Source organism: Vipera berus, assembly GCF_964194415.1.
Source record: "Vipera berus genome assembly, chromosome: 3".
Lineage (NCBI taxonomy): Eukaryota > Metazoa > Chordata > Lepidosauria > Squamata > Viperidae > Vipera > Vipera berus.
In genome coordinates this window covers 6,823,319-6,841,218 of record NC_138204.1, presented here as the reverse complement: position 1 = coordinate 6,841,218, position 17,900 = coordinate 6,823,319, and the positions used below count along the sequence as shown (strand labels likewise).

Below are 17,900 nucleotides of genomic sequence, written 5' to 3'. Positions count from 1 at the left end.
GTTGCCGAGAAGAGCTTATCCAGTGTTTTTCAGACTCAATAAGTTTTAAGATGTGCAGATTTCAACTCCCAGAATTCCCCAGCCAGCATGGCTGGCTGGGGAATTCTGGGAGTTGACGTCTGCACATCTTAAAGTTTGAGTTTCTCCTTTGTTTGCTATGTCACGCTATGTCAGTTGCCCAATGGAATAAATTTAAATGGCATCCCCTGCTTGCATTCACTCAACATGCTAAAGTTGGTTAAGCCTGGTTGGAATTTTTGAAGTTTAATATGTTGTAGGTACTGGCCTCAAAAGCTGGAGTGAGTTCTAGTCCTGCATTAGGCATGAAAGCCGAGTTCTAGTCCTGCATAAACGCCAGCTGGGTGATTTTGGCTCAATTACCAGGAGACTGTGAATTGTAGTCCTACCTTAGGCATAAAAGCCAGCTGGGTGACCTTGGATCAATTACCAGGGGACTGTGAATTCTAGTCCTACCTTAGGCATAAAAGCCAGCTGGGTGACCTTGGATCAATTACCAGGAGACTGTGAATTCTAGTCCTACCTTAGGCATAAAAGCCAGCTGGGTGACCTTGGATCAATTACCAAGAGACTGTGAATTCTAGTCCTACCTTAGGCATAAAAGCCAGCTGGGTGACTTTGGGCCAGTCCCTCTCTCTCAATCTAACCTACCTCACAGGGTTTTTGTTCTGGGGAAAATAGGAAGAAGAAGGAGGAGGAGTATGTTCGCCATCTTGAGTTACTTACTAAGCAATAAAAGTGGGATAGAAAAAAAATCTAATAAAATACATTGACCTTCTGCCAGTTTGAAAAACAGCTCCTTTGTAAGCTTAGGCCTAGCGTGTGTCATCCTGGACTGTTCCTGAGGGTCAAAACAGGGTGGGGGAATGAAGAGGTGAGAGTTAAGATTTGAAACATCTGGCCGTTTCCCTCCCACTGAGTCATTTAGTGGATTCCACTGGAAAAAAAAAGTTTGCAATGCAGAATAAATCCCCAGATGAATGAGCGAGTAGCATTCAGTCCATGGCAACATTTAGCATCGCAACACAAGACTCAAAGGGAAAGTTGAAGGCGATTTGCAGCCGATGCAGGAAGAAAAAAAATACACACAGGTGGCCCTCAACATACGATCACAACGGAGGCCCAAAATTCCCGTTGCTAAGTGAGACGGTGACGAAGGGAGTCTTGCCCCATTTTATGACCCCTCTGGCCACGGATCTTAAGTGAATCACTGCAGCTGTTAAATTAGCAACCCGGTCATTAAGGGAACTGGGCTTCTCCCGTGGACTTTGCTTGTCATGGGTGGTGGGTGGGTCACAAAAGCGGAACCACGTGACTTTTTTTTTTGCCAGTTAGGCAAACCACTGCCGTTGTTAAGTGAATTGCGGAGTCGTTAAGCAAATCGGGCTTCCCCCATCGGCTTCGTCAGAAGCTGCTGGGGAGGTTGCAAACGGGGAATCACATGACACACACACACACACCCGGGGCACTGCAACTGTCAGAAATACAAGTCAGTTGCCGAGCTTCTGAACCTTGATCATGTGGGGAGGCTACAACAGCCGTAAGTGTGAAAAACGGTCAAAAGTCACTTTTTCCAGCACTGCTAAAACTTCGAATGGCCACTAAATGGAGTGTTGTATGTCGAGAACCACCTGTAATCCCCTGGTTCAGTGACTTGGGAATTCAGCTGGGATTGTTTCTCTTGGAAAAGCAGCCCGTGGGGCGTCTGTTTTGTTTTGCGAAGAAACAACTCAATTCTATTGAGTCACCCTCTTGGGACAGAGCCCGGGAGCCAAATTCAGCGTCTTTTCATTAAAAAAAAGGAGGAGGGTTTTTTTTTTTAAAGTTTGGCTCCTCTGCTGAGAAAGTCAACTTTCGGCTGAGGTCAGGATAGGACGCCTGTCACCAGCCCGGCTGAAAAACCCCAAGGGACTTTTGAACAACAACCCACAGAGGCAACATTTCCTTTCTATGATTCAACGATTCAGATTTGCCCAAATTCAAGGACTGACTCATATCCCTTGTGTGCGTTTGTGTGTATAATGTTTCCCCAAGCTGGCTTTGCAAGAAAATTCAATTATAAGGATAACATGGCAGGCAGGGCTTGGTTTATTTACTTGGCCCCCAAATACTGCAGCCAGTTTTGGTCACCATGTCACAAAAAAGATGTTGAGAGTTTGGAAAAAAAAATCAGAGGAGAGCAACTAAGATGATCCAAGGCCTGGAGACTAAAACAGATGAAGAACGGCTGCAGGACTTGGGTTTGGCTAGTCTAGAGAAAAGAAGAAATAGGGGGTGACATGATAACAGTGTTCCAGTATTTGAGGGGCTGCCACAAAGAAGAAGGGGGGCAAATTGTTCTCCAAAGCACCAGAAGGCAGGACGAGAAGCAATGGTTGGAAACTGCACAAAGAGAGAAGCGAGCTAGAATTAAGGAGAAATTTCCTGACAGTGAGGACAATTAACCAGTGGAACAGCTTGCCTCCAGAAACTGTGGGCGCTCCATCGCTGGAGATTTCATTCACCTGTCTTAGATGGTATAGGTCCTCCTGCTTGAGCAAGGAGCTGGACTAGAAGACCTCCAAGGTCCCTTCCAGCTTCTATTCTATTCTATTCTGTTCTGTTCATTCTATTCCATTCCATTCCATTCCATTCCATTCCATTCCATTCCATTCCATATTCTGTTCTGTTCTGTTCTGTTCATTCCATTCCATTCCTTTCCATATTCTATTCTATTCTATTCTATTCTATTCTATTCTATTCTATTCTATTCTATTCTATTCTATTCTATTCTATTCTATTCTATTCTATTCTATTCTATTCTATTCTGTTGTTCTGTTCTGTTCTGTTCTGTTCTGTCCATTCCATATTCTATTCTATTCTATTCTATTCTATTCTATTCTATTCTATTCTATTCTATTCTATTCTATTCTATTCTATTATTCTATTCTATTCTATTCTATTCTATTCTATTCTATTCTATTCTATTCTATTCTATTCTATTCTATTCTATTCTATTCTATTCTATTCTGTTGTTCTGTTCTGTTCATTCCATTCCATTCCATATTCTATTCTGTTCTGTTCTGTTCTGTTCTGTTCATTCCATTCCATTCCATTCCTTTCCATATTCTATTCCATTCCATTCCATTCCATATTCTATTCTATTCTATTCTGTTCTGTTCTGTTCTGTTCTGTTCTGTTCTAGTCTAATCTAATCTAGTCTTTCAAAACAGGCAAAATTTTGGTCTGGCTGTACATAAATGTTTGTACAGGAAGACCTTAACGACTGTAATGAAGTCTGCCCATTATGGGCACACATCAGGATGGTAGTAAAGCAATTCACCCACATAACTGATTCGATTTTTCAACCTTTTCTTACGGGGGGTTGTAAAACAAAGCTATTGTTCCCTAGGTAGGTTTTCCCCCCCCCCCTGAAAATTAATAACAGGTCTGGAAAGGACCTTGGAAGTCTTCTAATCCAACCTTCTGCTCGAGCAGGAGGCCCTTTATTATCCTGGAAAATTGGTTGTCCAATCTCTACTTAAAAGCCTCCGGTGTTGGTGTCAACTCTACAACGAATCTTGGGGCAGCCGTTTCTTCCATTCTCGGTTGCCACAAGAAGGGGAGGGGGAAGAAGGTGCTTCTGGAAGACTAAACACAAGCAACTCTTGTGGGAACCAAGGTCATTCCCATGCCAGTGGGGGGTGGGGAGGCTGGAGGGGGGGAGGAGAAGAATCATTAAGGCAGAAAGCCCGCCAAGGTGTTCAATTGGGTAGTATGAATAGAGGGGTGGGAATTGTTACTGCCAACACTGCTAACATCGGATGTTTTTGCATTGACAACAAAATGGAGATGCAACCGTTTTCTTCTTTTTGCTTTCAGAGTTAGATGATGCTGGGAAGGGGGAGGAATGTGCACGAGAGTCCTGCTAGCTAGACATAACAATACTGAACCTAGTGTGAGAACCAAGGTTATTGAAATAAGAGATGATAAGAATTGGCGGGCTGGAGAACTGGAGGGAGCGCCTGCATTTCAAACTAATTGGAGAACGTGATTTATGACTGTCAACTGCAGGAGGGAATTGTGCTTTGATGCTAGGTGCTCAGGGGAGGGGAATTCAGATTTTGGCTTCGACCATGTACGTGCCGATGCTATGCTTCTCTAATAAAGATTCTTTAAGATTAAACAATGCCTCGAAGTTCTTTGAAGAGTTTCATCTGTCGGAACCATGACAGTTACATTCTAATACTTTGATTCTTGAAGGGAATGTTTAGATCTGGTTTCACTTTTGAAGGTGCCAATATTACGTATCCAACAAACATGTTCTTTGAGGAACTTTCCTCCCTCGGAGGTCTGATTTATTTGGTCTCATTGATTGGAACCATGACAGTTGGAGCACCCATAACTTCTGGAGGCTAGGAGTTCCACTGATTAATTGCGAAAGCCTAGGATTGCATTGGCTTCTTGGGCAGCTGCTGGCTCATATGTAAGTGATTGTCCGCTGGAAATCCAAAATCCCTCTCTCTGTTACTGCTATTGAGCCAAGTTCTTGCCCTGCCCTCAGGTGCCAAAAGGTATTTCAGCAAAAATGTTGTAAATCAGAGTTGCATGACTGTGGGATGCTATAAATGGTGGGTTGGTTGCCAAGTACCCAAAATACAGTCCTGTAACCCCAGGCAGGGTTCGTCATATGTTCGAATGGGTGCTAAGCAACTGGTCATAAATCCAGGTTTCAGATACAACAGTTAGGTGTTCTGGTTTATTTTTATTTAAAAGATTGATGTGACCACACACCTTAAACATGGAGGGCCTTCTCAGGGTGCCCGTGGAGCTTAGGACTGCCCCTGACCTTTGGTCATTCCGCCGGGACCTGAAGACCTGGCTCTTTGAGCTTTCCGGCCCAGGCTGAGAGTTTTTAATTGGGGTTTTATATTTTTCAGGGATCAAATTTAATTATTTTTAACTGTTTTTAACTTTTGTATTGTATTGACGTTTTTTTAAATACTTTGTAAACCGCCCTGAGTCCTACGGGAAAAGGGCGGTATATAAATTCAATAAAACTTAAACACTTATGAATAATTTGATTTGAATGATTTTTACTACTAGAGGCTTTTTCCTCTAGTACTGATGATATTACCTAGTTTGGGTAATGAAATATCTGCAACAAAACAACTCGGGTCTGAGAGCACCAAGGACCCCACAATTGTCGTTGTTGTCATCTTCCTCCTCCTCTTCCTCCTCCCCCTCCTCCTCTTCTTCCTCCTTCTCCTCTTCCTCCTCCTCCTACTCCCAAACTCCTTCCCTTCCAGCTTGCTCATATTTATGACGGTTACAGTGTCCCGGGTTCATGTGATTCACTTTTGTGACCTTCTGAAGCCAGATTCCCTTAACAAGCTTGTTACTAACTTAACAGCTGCAGTGATTCACTTAACCACCGTGGCAAGGAAGGTTGAAAAATGGGAGAAAACCAATGGTAAGATTCAGCCAGTTGGCACCACTTTGGCAGAACCGGTAGCTAATTTTTTGTTGCCCAGGCCAAAAATGGACTTCTGGAAGTGGCATCCATGCAGAGAACCGGTGGTTCACAAATTTGAACCCCACCACTGGGCAAAACTCACTTCACCCCTGTCTCACTGGGCAACAGAAATGTTGGGCTCCATGGTAGTCATAAGTCGAGGACTAACTGTACAACCTATAACGAATTGGGTCCGCAATTTCTGTTGCTGAGCGGGGCAGTTGTTCAGTGAGTTTTGCCCCATTTTACGACTTTTTTGGCCGGTTAAGCAAATCACCGCAGTTGTTAAGTGAATCATGTAGTTGTTAAGCAAATCTGGCTTCCCCCATTGACTTTGTCAGAAGCTGCTGGGAAGGTTACAAATGGGGATCACGTGACCCCCGGGGACGCTGCAACCGTCGTAAATACATACCAGCTGGCAAGCATCTCAGTTTTGATCCCGTGTCACTGGGGAGGCTGCGACGCCCGAGTGAAAAATTGTCACAACTCACTTTTTTCAGTGCTGTTTTAATTTTGAATGGTCACTAAATGAACGGTTGTTAAGTCGAGGACTGCTCGCATGCTGTTTGTTTTCTGCTCCTGGACAAACTTTGCAGGTGGTGCTCATCAGCTTCAAGCATTTTCCACATAGCCAGGAAGAGAGTGACATCTAGTGGCAAACATAGTTATATCTGCTGATGTGCTCTCAAATGGTGGATTCAGGTAAGGGATAGAGTAGAATAGAATTAGAATTAGAATTAGAATTAGAATTAGAATAGAATAGAATAGAATAGAATAGAATAGAATAGAATAGAATAAGATTAACAGAATAGAAAATAGAATGAAAGAATAGATTAACAGAATAGAATATAGAATGAAAGAATAGGATAGAATATAAAATAGAATGAAAGAATAGAATAGAATAGAATAAGATTAACAGAATAGAATATAAAATAGAATGAAAGAATAGATTAACAGAATAGAATAGAATAGAATATAGAATGAAAGAATAGGATAGAATATAAAATAGAATGAAAGAATAGAATAGAATAGAATAGAATAGAATAGAATAGAATAGAATAGAAGCTGGAAGGGCCCTTGGAGGTCTTCTAGTCCAGCCCCCTGCTCAAGCAGGAGAACTTATACCATTTCAGACAGGTGATTGTCTAGTTCTAGAGCTGAGAGGCAATTTATTGTCTCTTGATTGGCTACGAATTCAAAAGAATTAGCTTATTCCAGGGATCCTCCAGGCATTTTGGCAATTCTGTATTGGTTACATGTTCTTCAGTATATTAGTCCTCAAGTTACGACTGCTTAATGATTGTTCAACGTTACGACAGTGCTGAAAAAAGTGACTTACCAATGATTCTTGCACTTATGACCACTGTAGTCCCCAGGGTCATACAATCACTATTTATGACCTTCCCCCAGGCCAGGGGATGTCCAAGAAGCAAAGTCAATGGGGGATTCCCTTAATGATTGCATGTTTCATTTAACAACTGCAGTGACTTGGTTTTCTTTGCGGTGGCAAAAAGGTTGCAAGATTGGATGCCACTTATTTAACAAAACACACTGCTTAGCATTCCAGTCCCAATTGTGATCACCGAAGACTACCTGTAGATCAGTGTTTCTCAACCCCAGCAAGTTTAAGATTTGTGGACTTCAACTCCCAGAATTCCCTAGACTGCATGAGCAATTCTGGGTGTTGAAGTCCACACTTCAGTCGCAAATTAGAAAAAACCCCACCAGTATAAAGGTTGAACAGTGCAGGGGGGGTTAGCTTCCATCCTTGCCTGGTGGAAATAGGTGGAAATAATTCTCCGCTGGGTCCCCACCGCTATTATCCTGGACCACCACTCATTTTTTCCAGAATTATCTCTGAGGACACAGAATCAAATGTCACCCTTAGATTCACTTAGTAGATGATGGTGATCAGAATCAGAACTCCAGTGATTAGAAAGTTCTAATGTCCTTCATGATGAGACCACTGTTTTCCTTTTAAGGGATCCATATTTAAACCTCTCACGGGCAGAGATGATATATTTTTTTTGTATATATATTTTATTAGATTTTTTTTAACATAACATAAATTATTCAGTAATTTGTAAACAATATGTTGTCTGGGTAACATTTATGAGACAGTCCTTAACAATTAATTTCTATGATCTATATTCCATATGCTAATTTCATTTGATTTCCCCTTTCCCCAAAGTACCTTTCTTTGCAAAACATTAGACGAAGACAATTCTCATTATTTTAATTAACAACAATTAAGTGTATAGTTTCAATAATCCTATTTGTCATTTTAGTTGCCTTATTGTAAATCCTGTTACCGTGTTTATTTCGGCTTATTTCTTCCCCCCAAATTTTAAATATTCTTACCAGTGACAATCTTTTCAACAGTTAACTATATTTACATTGGTGGATTTATGGCATGGGTCCGGATTACCTACGGCAACACCTGCGGCTGGCGTCAACTTCCCTCCGTCCAGTGCGCTCCCACAGAGAGGGCCTCCTCAGGGTGCCACCGGTCAGAGAATGCCGACTGGTGGCCCCCAGGGGGAGGGCCTTCTCTGTGGGTGCGCCTGACCTGTGGAACCGTTTACCGGTTGAGCTCCGGATGGCTCCCGACCTCCGCTCCTTCCGACGTGATCTAAAAACCTATTTGTTTGAACAAGCCGGCCTGGTCTGATGGGTTTGGGTATTAATTAACTGCCCCCACCCTCCGTTCTTTCCGCCGGGACCTGAAGACCTGGCTCTTCGAGCTCTCTGGCCCAGGCTGAGAATATTTTTAATTTTAATTTTAACTGGGTTTTAATTCTCTCAGGGTTCTATTTAATTTCTTTTAATTTGTTTTAACGTTTGTATTGACTGTTTTTTAAATGCCCTGTAAACCGCCCTGAGTCCTTCGGGAAAGGGCGGTATATAAATCTAAATAAAATAAAATAAATAAAATAAATAATTGTGTTTTTAATGTTTTTTAATGTAATTTATTTACTGTACTTGGGCACCAGGGTTTAATCTGTTTTTAATTTTTGTATTTTGGTATTCTGGTATTTATTGCCCTGAGTCCTTCGGGAGAAGGGCGGTATACAAATTAAATTAAATAAATTAAATTAAATAAATTCTGTTTTTTTGCCATATAAACCCTCTCATGCTTTTCTATTTCTTAATCAATAAGTAAAAAAGTAGAAAGAGAAAAGAAAAGAGAGAGTCAAAAAAGAAGAAAAAAAGAAAAAAGAAAAAAAACAAGAAAAGAGAAACAAGAAAAAGAGACTAGAACACTGAGATACAAAAAATAACATATAACTTAAAATATGTATCCCCCCTAATTTAATATATATTTATTCCCTCAATTTCTTATTCTTTTTGACCATAGCTAAGAATGTATTTAATCTATTTAAACTTTAAGCCATTCCATTCAATAGTTCTAATCATCTAATCCTTTAACTCTCATTCAAAACACATTTTTTATGCTTTTCTTATCGTCACATTTAAATAACTAAAACATTTGCTTTTGTTTAAATCATTTCAACTTTTTTTCAGAAAGAAAAAAACATTATGGTAAGAAAACAAATCATCCCTCTAAGAAAGGGGTGTCAAACTCAATTTCATTGAGGGCCACGTCAGCATTGCGGTTGCCCTCAGGGGGCCGGGTGGGTGTGGCCAGGGTGGGCGTGGCCTACTGGGTGGGCGTGGCTAGAGTGCATATGGCCTACTGGGTGGGCATGGCCAGCTCTACATCGTTCGCATCAAGGGTGCCTATGGGGGCCTGGGCAGGAATGGGACAGATCTGGGGGTCTCTGGCAGAAGGAGGGTCTCTGGGCCAGGGCCAAGGCAGCGGGGGCCGTTCCCTCACTGTTTCCAGGATGGCTTCGGGGGCCACATGAAACCATTTCGCGGGCCGGATCCGGCCCCCAGGCCTTGTGTTTGACATGTCTGCTCTAAAGGGTAAGTTTTGCCGCTTCTGATAACCAAAAGGGAGGGAGCGGAATCCCCCTCCCCCTTTCCTTCTTCGGAGATCTCTTATTTTGGAGACTTTCTTCTTCAGGAAAATAAGTAGGATAGAGAAAATCAATATTCTTACCCAGATTCAAGCATGCTGTTTTAAATCCGCTTAATTTAAGAGCTTGTGACTTCTGTTGTTTCCAACTATGGCTGAACCTGTAGTTAGTCAGCACTTTCTTCTGTTGGTTTCTGGGGGGCTTCTCCTGGACCATTCGGAGAGACCACCATCTCTCCTAAGTCCCTGGGATTTCCTTTGTTCATTCCACCCCTTCAGGGTGGGTTCTGGCCCCTTAGGGTCCCCAACAAAAAGAAATTCCAGCCGAAGGATTCGGCATTCTGAATCTTCAGACTGCTTGCTGGAAAAGGAACAGGAAGTCAGAGATGACATTTTTAATCTATCGCTTTGACTTATAGGAGTGGACTGATGGGTTTTAATCACAGCTTTGTTTTTTTGGCTTCTATGCTATATAGATGACAGAATAAGAGAGCTGGGACCTTGGAGGTCATCTAGTCCAACCCCCTGCGCAGGTAGGAAACCCTATACCATTTCAGACAAGTGGCTGTCCGGTCTCTTAAAAATCTCTAGTGATGGAGCACCCACAACTTCTGGAGGCTACATAGGTAAATAAGCAGACCGACAAACAGAATAGAGTGGAGATGCTTGCCTCCCACATGGAAGTTTGAGAGTCCAATCCTAGATAGCGGCAGATGCTTCTCTCCCAGGGTGTAAACAGAAAATATCTGCTGCAAACTCCATGTGGCATCAGGAAGGGCATCCAGCCAGTAAATATAAATGTTGAGTCGCCCTGACGAATTAAGAGATTACAGAGTCATATAAAGACAGATAGCCAGTGTGCTGTTACATCAGCCATAAAGTATTATGCAGTGCATATTGTGCTGCCACCATGTGGTTGTTTGGGAAATTACAACATTTATGTTAATTTGTTCAGCCAACCCCTCCCATTTGTGACGTACTTCCTCCTTCTTCTTAACCCTGAATGTTCTTTCACTTCCTGCCACCATCTCACATGCGGTGGTCTCTACATGCTAGGACCATTACTGTCTTTGACCTTGAAATACCGTCCATTTCATCATCTACCACACCTTGTCTGCTGTAATCTTCTCTGCATGCAAATAAAGGTTCTTCTGGATGATAAAAAGGTAATTTCATGAGTTCTGCTATCTGGCAAAGGCTGTTAGCAGTGATAGTATCCACTTATACAGGCCAGGCACAGGGGTCTCAACAAGGGGAGACATCATTAAACAACAGTTAGAGTCAGAATAGCCAGAATTATATAAAAAGATAGATAGGTATAGATTGATCTGTATAGATATAGTAGATAGATAGATAGATAGATAGATAGATAGATAGATGATAGATAGATAGATAGATAGATAGATAGATAGATAGATAGAGGCAATTTGGAAATAAAACTCTGTTTGGTTAATGACAGACATTTGCAGACGCAGAACATTTATTATACACATTAGAAAACTACAACATTGCCATCAAAAATCCCGCCAAATGTGAAGATGCCAAAGGAGTACGGCTAGTGAAATTCATGGAGCATGGTTCAACCATCAATTCAGAAGTCTATTGTGAAACGTTACAAAAACTCAAGACGAGCCATCCATAACAAGCATCGGGGCCTGCTGAATTCCGGTGTGGTGTTGGTTCACGACAATGTTCGCCCGCACACTGCTAGACGCAGAACTTTTGAAGCAATTCTGTTGGGATGTTTTTGATCTCACAAACACACACCCCCATAGCCCAGATTTGGCGCCGAGCGACTACTACTAAGGAATTTCAAACTTTATAAGACGTTATGACAAGTGCCTCAGTTTGAATGGCAATTTATGCCAAAAAGTAATGCAATGTTGTAGTTTTCTAATGTGTGTAATAAAAGTTCTGTATCTGCAAGTGTCTGTCACTGATAACCAAACAGAGGTTTACTTCCGAATTTCCTCATAGGTACATATATAATTTAATATTTGCTGATTTGCTCTTGAAGTGTATATTAAGTAAATATGTGTTGTGTTCTTTCTTTGACAGTAGGAGCTGTTTCAATTGGGAATGTTCTCTAAGATTTAGAATAGAATAAAATAGAATAGAGCTGGAAGGGACCCTGAAGGTCTTCTAGTCCAGCCCCCTGCTCAAGCAGGAGAATTTATACCATCTCAGACAGGTGATTGTCCAGTCTCTTCTTAAAAATCTCCAGTGATGGAGCGCCCACGATTTCTGGTGGCAAGCTGTTCCACTGGTTGATTGTCCTCATTGTCAGGAAGTTTCTCCTTAATTCCAGGTTGCTTCTCTCTTCACCATAATCCGGCCATCCACCACACTTACTTTGAAGGCCAATTCTGAAAGTTACTGTGAGAACAATGGGGGGGGGGGAAACGCACAGAATGTGTTCCCAGCATGAAGCACCAACACTACCGCTTAAGGTGGAACCATTTTTATTGACACAGACATGTATTTTGCTAAAAATCTGTATTTTTGAAACCACTTCTTTCCAATGTTCTCCATGCTTCAGAAATAACTTTGCTTTTCCAATCTTAATCTCTAAGCTATTTACATCTTTAACTACTTTAGGAAAGCAAAACCTTTTTGCAAAGGGGTACAACTTGGCAATTCTATCTGAAGCTACCAAAAAAAAGGATGCTTATGAGAAGCCGGAAACAATAAACATCTGAGGGAATCGCGATACATTTTGCAAGAACAGATGTCACAGGCCATGTTAGTTTGCTAAAACACACCGACTGGGTTAACCAGTGTGTGTGTGTGTATGCTGGTGTATAGGAATACCGCACTGACAATTCCTCTTCTGTTACAATATTAAAAGCCTATGTTATTTCGCAGTTATGCTGTCACCCAAACACACATTTTTCTACCTTCGTATATTGATAAAAACAACTGAACAAATCACAATGGCTCACAAATCTTTCACCCCAAACAAGAGAAAAAGGCTCCATAAGATCCTTGTGGGGTTTTTTTTCTCTGAAAAAAAAAAAAGAATTCTAGATCGTTCTTAACGGAGAAGATGAAGAAAAACTTTCACGCAGTAACTTTGACCATTCTTTCTTGAGACAACTCAAGAACAAACGGAAAGAATTAAAGTTGAGGGAAGGAATGCCTCTTTTGGGGCAGAGTTTTATGAATGCTGAAAGAAGAATGCTCACTCAATTGTGACGATTAAACCCCAGTCACCGAGAAGAACTTTGTAGATTCTTTGATAAACAGCTTTCTGGACCATGAAAACTTGAGTGTACCACAGGGAAGACACCTATTATGTCAAACTTGATGGCCATTCACCCAAAATAATAATAGCTTAAAAGGCTCGACAGACCGACTCAGTGGAAGAAAAAACGATACAGAGCATTTAACAATTAACAGCATCATTCAGAGCAGAAGGGAAGATATAGAGAAGGAACTCAGCATGTTAACTGCATCATCAAGGACAGAGCTCTAACAAACGATTGTTATTGTTGACGCAAAGCTTCAGATGACACAACATGAAATGCAACACTGCACAGGCAATAATGGCTAGGCTAGCGGTCTCCCCGATGGGAATTACAAAGCACAGGTCGATTCGGCTTCTGCTAAACCACAGGACTTCGCTCTTATGCTGTGCGTTCAGAATGAGAACAGCTGCTTGTCAGAGATAAAAAGCAGGTTTTTGCCTGCTTGAGTCTCCATTTCAACCTGGAATAAAAATCAGCCCCAGGGTCTCTTGTTTTCTAACTTAGCCAGCCAGGCCATGAATATCGAGAAGTTAGATGAAGTTAAAAAAATCTATAAGCGGACGGAAAAACTATCGTAAGCCCCCTTGGGGAATATCAGATGATTCTGCTCAATATTTCAGCTGGAGGGGAAAAAAAAATAGCCTAAATTTTTTTAATGAGAGTTACTGCTTCTGCTCACTCTAAATTCCAGCCTAAGAGCAATCTACTTTTCCGAATAAGGATTGACGTGTAACAGGACATTTAAAAAGTCTTGTGCCGTGTTTTCCAAGCAAGCTTTACCATAGCCTGTACACAGAAAAGGGGGAAGTGAACCTATAGCTGAATTTTTAGCCTTTCTGCTAAAGCAGAGGACCCTTGGGGGGGGGGGTTTAAAAACACTGGCAGTTTTCTCCAGGCACTCCCCGTTTAGAGAACCAACGACCTCAATTCAAACAAGGCGCCCCGTTTTCCCTCCGTAACATACTTGATTCAACCCCTTGATAACAGACCTTGGAAAAGGCCCAGTGGGGGGTGGAGGAACTGCTTCCTTCTCTTACTCATCTCTATCACCACCTGAAATCCTTGTGGGGAATGATAAACCCAACCGATTTTCAGGCGAGCAAGTCGAAAGCCAGACTTCTGCAGCTTAAGGTGTCATAATTCCGGCTGTTCCTGCTTAAGCCACACAAACACACACACACACACACACACACACACACACACACACACACACAGCCTCTTTCTCTTTTTAATCACACAGGAGAATCTCTTTTGGGGGTCTTCCCAGATCATCATCTCTGCGGATGGTTCCCCTTCTTGCAAATGCGGCGTAAACATCCGATGGGGGAAAATGACCCTAGTTTGTTCAGCGGAGGCCCGCCACCCCCCCCGCCCACTCGCCAATAAGATTTATTTTATTTTCCCCACTAGATCGTTGTAGAGCGGCTCAAATTCAACTCGTTTTTCTGTTTTGCGGGCCAATCCACACATTTGGGTTCCTGCCAAACTAATCCCCGAAACTGCTTCCTGGAGGAGAGGAGCAAGCGAACCAAGCAAAGAGACAAAAAGACGGTTGAGATATTCACAGGTATTTCAGCAAACGTGTGATTATCTTTTTTCCTTATAGGGTTGTTGTTGGTTTTTTTTTAAAACCGGCATGAAGCCCTCACTTCCGTCAAGAACACGGGGACCAGCTTGCCACACCCTCTTCCCCCACCAAGGTAGTTCTGCTTAGGACAAAACCGGAGCGCACAAATCAAGGGAAAGGATCTGGGGAAAAACAAAACAAAACAGGCTATCCCATTTTAAATTCCTGGCAGGCGTGTTTCCCCAGCTGGTTCTGTTAAAAGGCAAGCAAGTGGTGTTGGTGTCTGTCAGCCTCCTGAGTGTTTTACTGTCCTGCCTCCCTCCCTGACCAACGAACGCTCCCCAGGCTCCTATTTTTCTCTGTAATAAAGCAGGTAATATTTCAACGGGTCGGGAAGAGGCAGGCCGAGGATCTTCTCTCTCAAGCTGTATGTAGGCGGTTCGGGCTTCAGTTCCGGAAGAGATTTTTCCACCTCTTCCCTGCAATCTTCCTCCAATTCCTCACAGTGATTATCCTCCAAAGGGTTGGAGATCCGGCTTGCAAAGACCTCTTTGTCCAAGAAGACAATGGTTTCCATGCGGCGGTGCCGGACGCGGCGCCGTTTAAACCTCGGCGGGTTTCGGAGGCCGTTGCCGTTTTTGCTGGCTCGGTCTTGGTGGATCAGCTTTTTAATGGTGCCGCGGATGGCAATCCGAGCCAGGTCCTGCAGGCTGCGAACCACCACAGGGGCTGGAGATGGGAAAGAGGAGAAGGGAACAGCTGGGGAGTCTGCATTTGGAGCCAGAAACTATACCTGGCTGAGGTTAGAAGAGACTAAACGGATGGCAGAGAATATCTGTGGCTCAGGATTGAACTGACTGGTACTCTCTGAGCTTGGTGGTCTTCTTGCAGACGTTTCATTAAGCAAGCTAACAGAATAACGGAATTGGAAGAGACCTCAGAGGTCTTCTGGTCTGACCCCTGCTTAAGCAGGAGATCTTACACCCGTGGTGGCGAACCTATGACACGCGTGCCGCAGGTGGCACGCAGAGCCCTCTCTGTGGGCACGCGCACCGTCGCCCCAGTCCTAGGCCTTCAGCTGACTTTTATAAAACCTTTTCGCTTTAGGCCTCCGCCAGCCGTGTGTAAAAAAAAAAAAAGGGTTCAATCAATCAATTTCAACTTCTCGCGGGTAAAAAAAAAGATCTCGCAAAGTTGGAATTGCTTGATTGAAGTTTTTAGTCCCACCCAGTCTGCCGTTACCACCGCAGCCACGCCCACCCAATGGGCCATGCCCACCCAATGGGCCACACCTGGCCAACTGACCACACTCAGACAATGGGCCGAAGATACATAAGTGGGTTTTGGGTTGCAGTTTGGGCACTCGGTCTCTAAAAGGTTCGCCATCACTGTCCTACACCATTCCTATACCGGAGATATTCGATACAAGATGGGCGAAGCAATACATTTCTCTAATAAATCAATCAAAATAAATTCCGGACAAATAGCTGTCCAGTGATGGGGCACCCACAACTTCTGAAGGCAAGCTGCTCCACTGATTTGTTCTCACTGTAACATTACCAGACCTAGGAGGAGGTGGGGACGCTCTCTCTTTATATGCAAATGAGTTGTGACAAGCCTAATCAAGGAGCTATCAAGAACATTCCCACCAACACTGCTCGAGCAAGCCACTTGCATGTGTGCAGGGCACAAGCTAACAAGCCCAGAGAGCACCAAGGACCTCACAATCTTCCTCCTCCTCTGCAAACTCCCCTCCCTTCGGGCACTGATGATGTTGCCTAGTTGAGTCATGAAGTGTCTGCAAGAAAACCACCCAGCTGAGGGAGCCCCAAGGACTCAGCGGAAATTAAACCAATCAAAAAGGTACAGCAATCTGATCAAGGAGCTGGGGGCCCCTTGGGAGAAATCTACCGTACGCCGGTCAAGAGCAGAGATTGGTCTCTGACTGGTCTCTACGTCTTCCAAAGCAAAGCAGGACAAGAGGGGACTGATCTCTTGAGCAACTAGAATGGCTACAACATCAATAAGATGATGATGATGATGATTATAATAATAATACCACCACCACCACCTGGTTGATACCTAGGATGCTGGCAGCAACCCGTGTCAACCATTAAGGCCAATCAATTTGAAAGTTCAGTTGACTGAGGTTCATGTTTAATGAATAAAAGTTTTATAATAATGATGATGATGATGATGATGGTGATGATGACGTGTAACAGTGAGACCCATTGTCATCGGGGCACTGGGAACTATGTCCAAAAACTTTGCAAAACACATCAAGAAATTGCAGCTTCCTGCAATAACTCCAGCAAAGCTACAAAAAACCGCGCTACTCGGAACATCTTACATTTTAAGGAGATACCTGGTTGATACCTAGGATGCTGGCAGCAACATGTGTCAACCATTAGTGCCAAAGAATTTGAGTGTTCAGTTGACTGAGTTTCATGTTTTATGAATAAAAGTTATATAATAATAATAATAATAATAATAATAATAATAATAATAATAATAATAAGAAGAAGAAGAAGAAGAAGAAGAAGAAGAAGAAGAAGAAGAAGTTGTTGTTGTTGGAAGGGACCTTGGAGGTCATCTAGTCCAACCCCCTGCTCAGGCAGGAAACCCTATACCATTTCAGACAAATGGGTTTCCAGTCTCTTCTTAAAAACCTCCAGTGTTGGAGCACCCACCGCTTCTGGAGGCAGGTTGAGCTATTGCAGTATAATAATGGCTGTCATGTTAACCTTACCATCTTCTCTGGCTTCCTGCTGTCTGAATTTGGCACACTCCCAAATAGATAAATAGGTATCACTTCGGCGGGAAGGTAACAACAGTGCTGTGCAAAGTCATGCTGGCCACTTGGAAACTAGTCAAGGAGAGAAGCAACCTAGAACTAAGGAGAAACTTCCTGACAGTGAGGACAATTAACCAGTGGAACAACCTGCCTCCAGAAGCTGTGAATGCTCCAACACTGGAAGTTTTTAAGAAGAGACTGGACAGCCATTTGTCTGAAATGATATAGGCCAGGGGTAGGCCGTGACTAGGGGGGCTTTTGCCCAGGTTCGCCTGGTGCGCCAGTTGCGGCCCTATCTGGACCGGGAGGCCTTGTGTACGGTCACTCATGCGCTCGTGACCTCTCGCCTAGACTACTGTAACGCTCTCTACATGGGACTTCCCTTGAAGACTACTCGGAGGCTCCAACTGGTACAGAATGCGGCCGCGAGAGTTGTCTTGGGAGTTTCCCGGTACTCCCATGTTACACCTTTGCTCCGTGAGCTGCATTGGTTACCAGTTGTCTTCCGGGTAAGGTTCAAGGTTTTGGTTATGATCTTTAAGTCCCTACATGGCATGGGTCCGCGATACCTCGAGGACCACCTGCTGCCGGCGTCGACTCCCCTCCGCCCTGTGCGCGCCCACAGAGAGGGCCTCCTCAGGGTGCCTCCTGTCAAGGAATGTCGACTGGTGGCCCCCAGGGGGAGGGCCTTCTCTGTGGGTGCTCCGGCGTTATGGAACCAACTGCCGGTTGAGCTCCGGATGGCATCAGACCTCCGATCCTTCCGTCGCGGGTTGAAGACCCATTTATTTGAACTA

At 43.3% G+C, this 17,900-nt stretch overlaps 1 protein-coding gene across 10 annotated transcripts in view; it reads right to left on the bottom strand.

Moving 5' to 3' along the window:
- Positions 1-17,900, bottom strand: part of PCMTD2 (protein-L-isoaspartate (D-aspartate) O-methyltransferase domain containing 2) — a 66,099-nt gene that overhangs the window by 19,682 nt on the left and 28,517 nt on the right. For 2 of the 10 annotated variants that reach the window (XR_014025919.1, XR_014025920.1), the window contains exons 7-10: positions 11,674-11,870; positions 10,165-10,305; positions 9,579-9,855; positions 6,004-6,161 (exon numbers count right to left, since the gene is read on the bottom strand). Coding sequence is in view for 2 of the 10 variants with exons in the window: in XM_081323811.1 (XP_081179937.1) it covers positions 14,659-15,038 (380 nt within the window). In the remaining 8 variants the exon portion in view is untranslated. The other 8 variants (XM_081323811.1, XM_081323810.1, XR_014025923.1 and 5 more) reach the window with 7 other exon arrangements.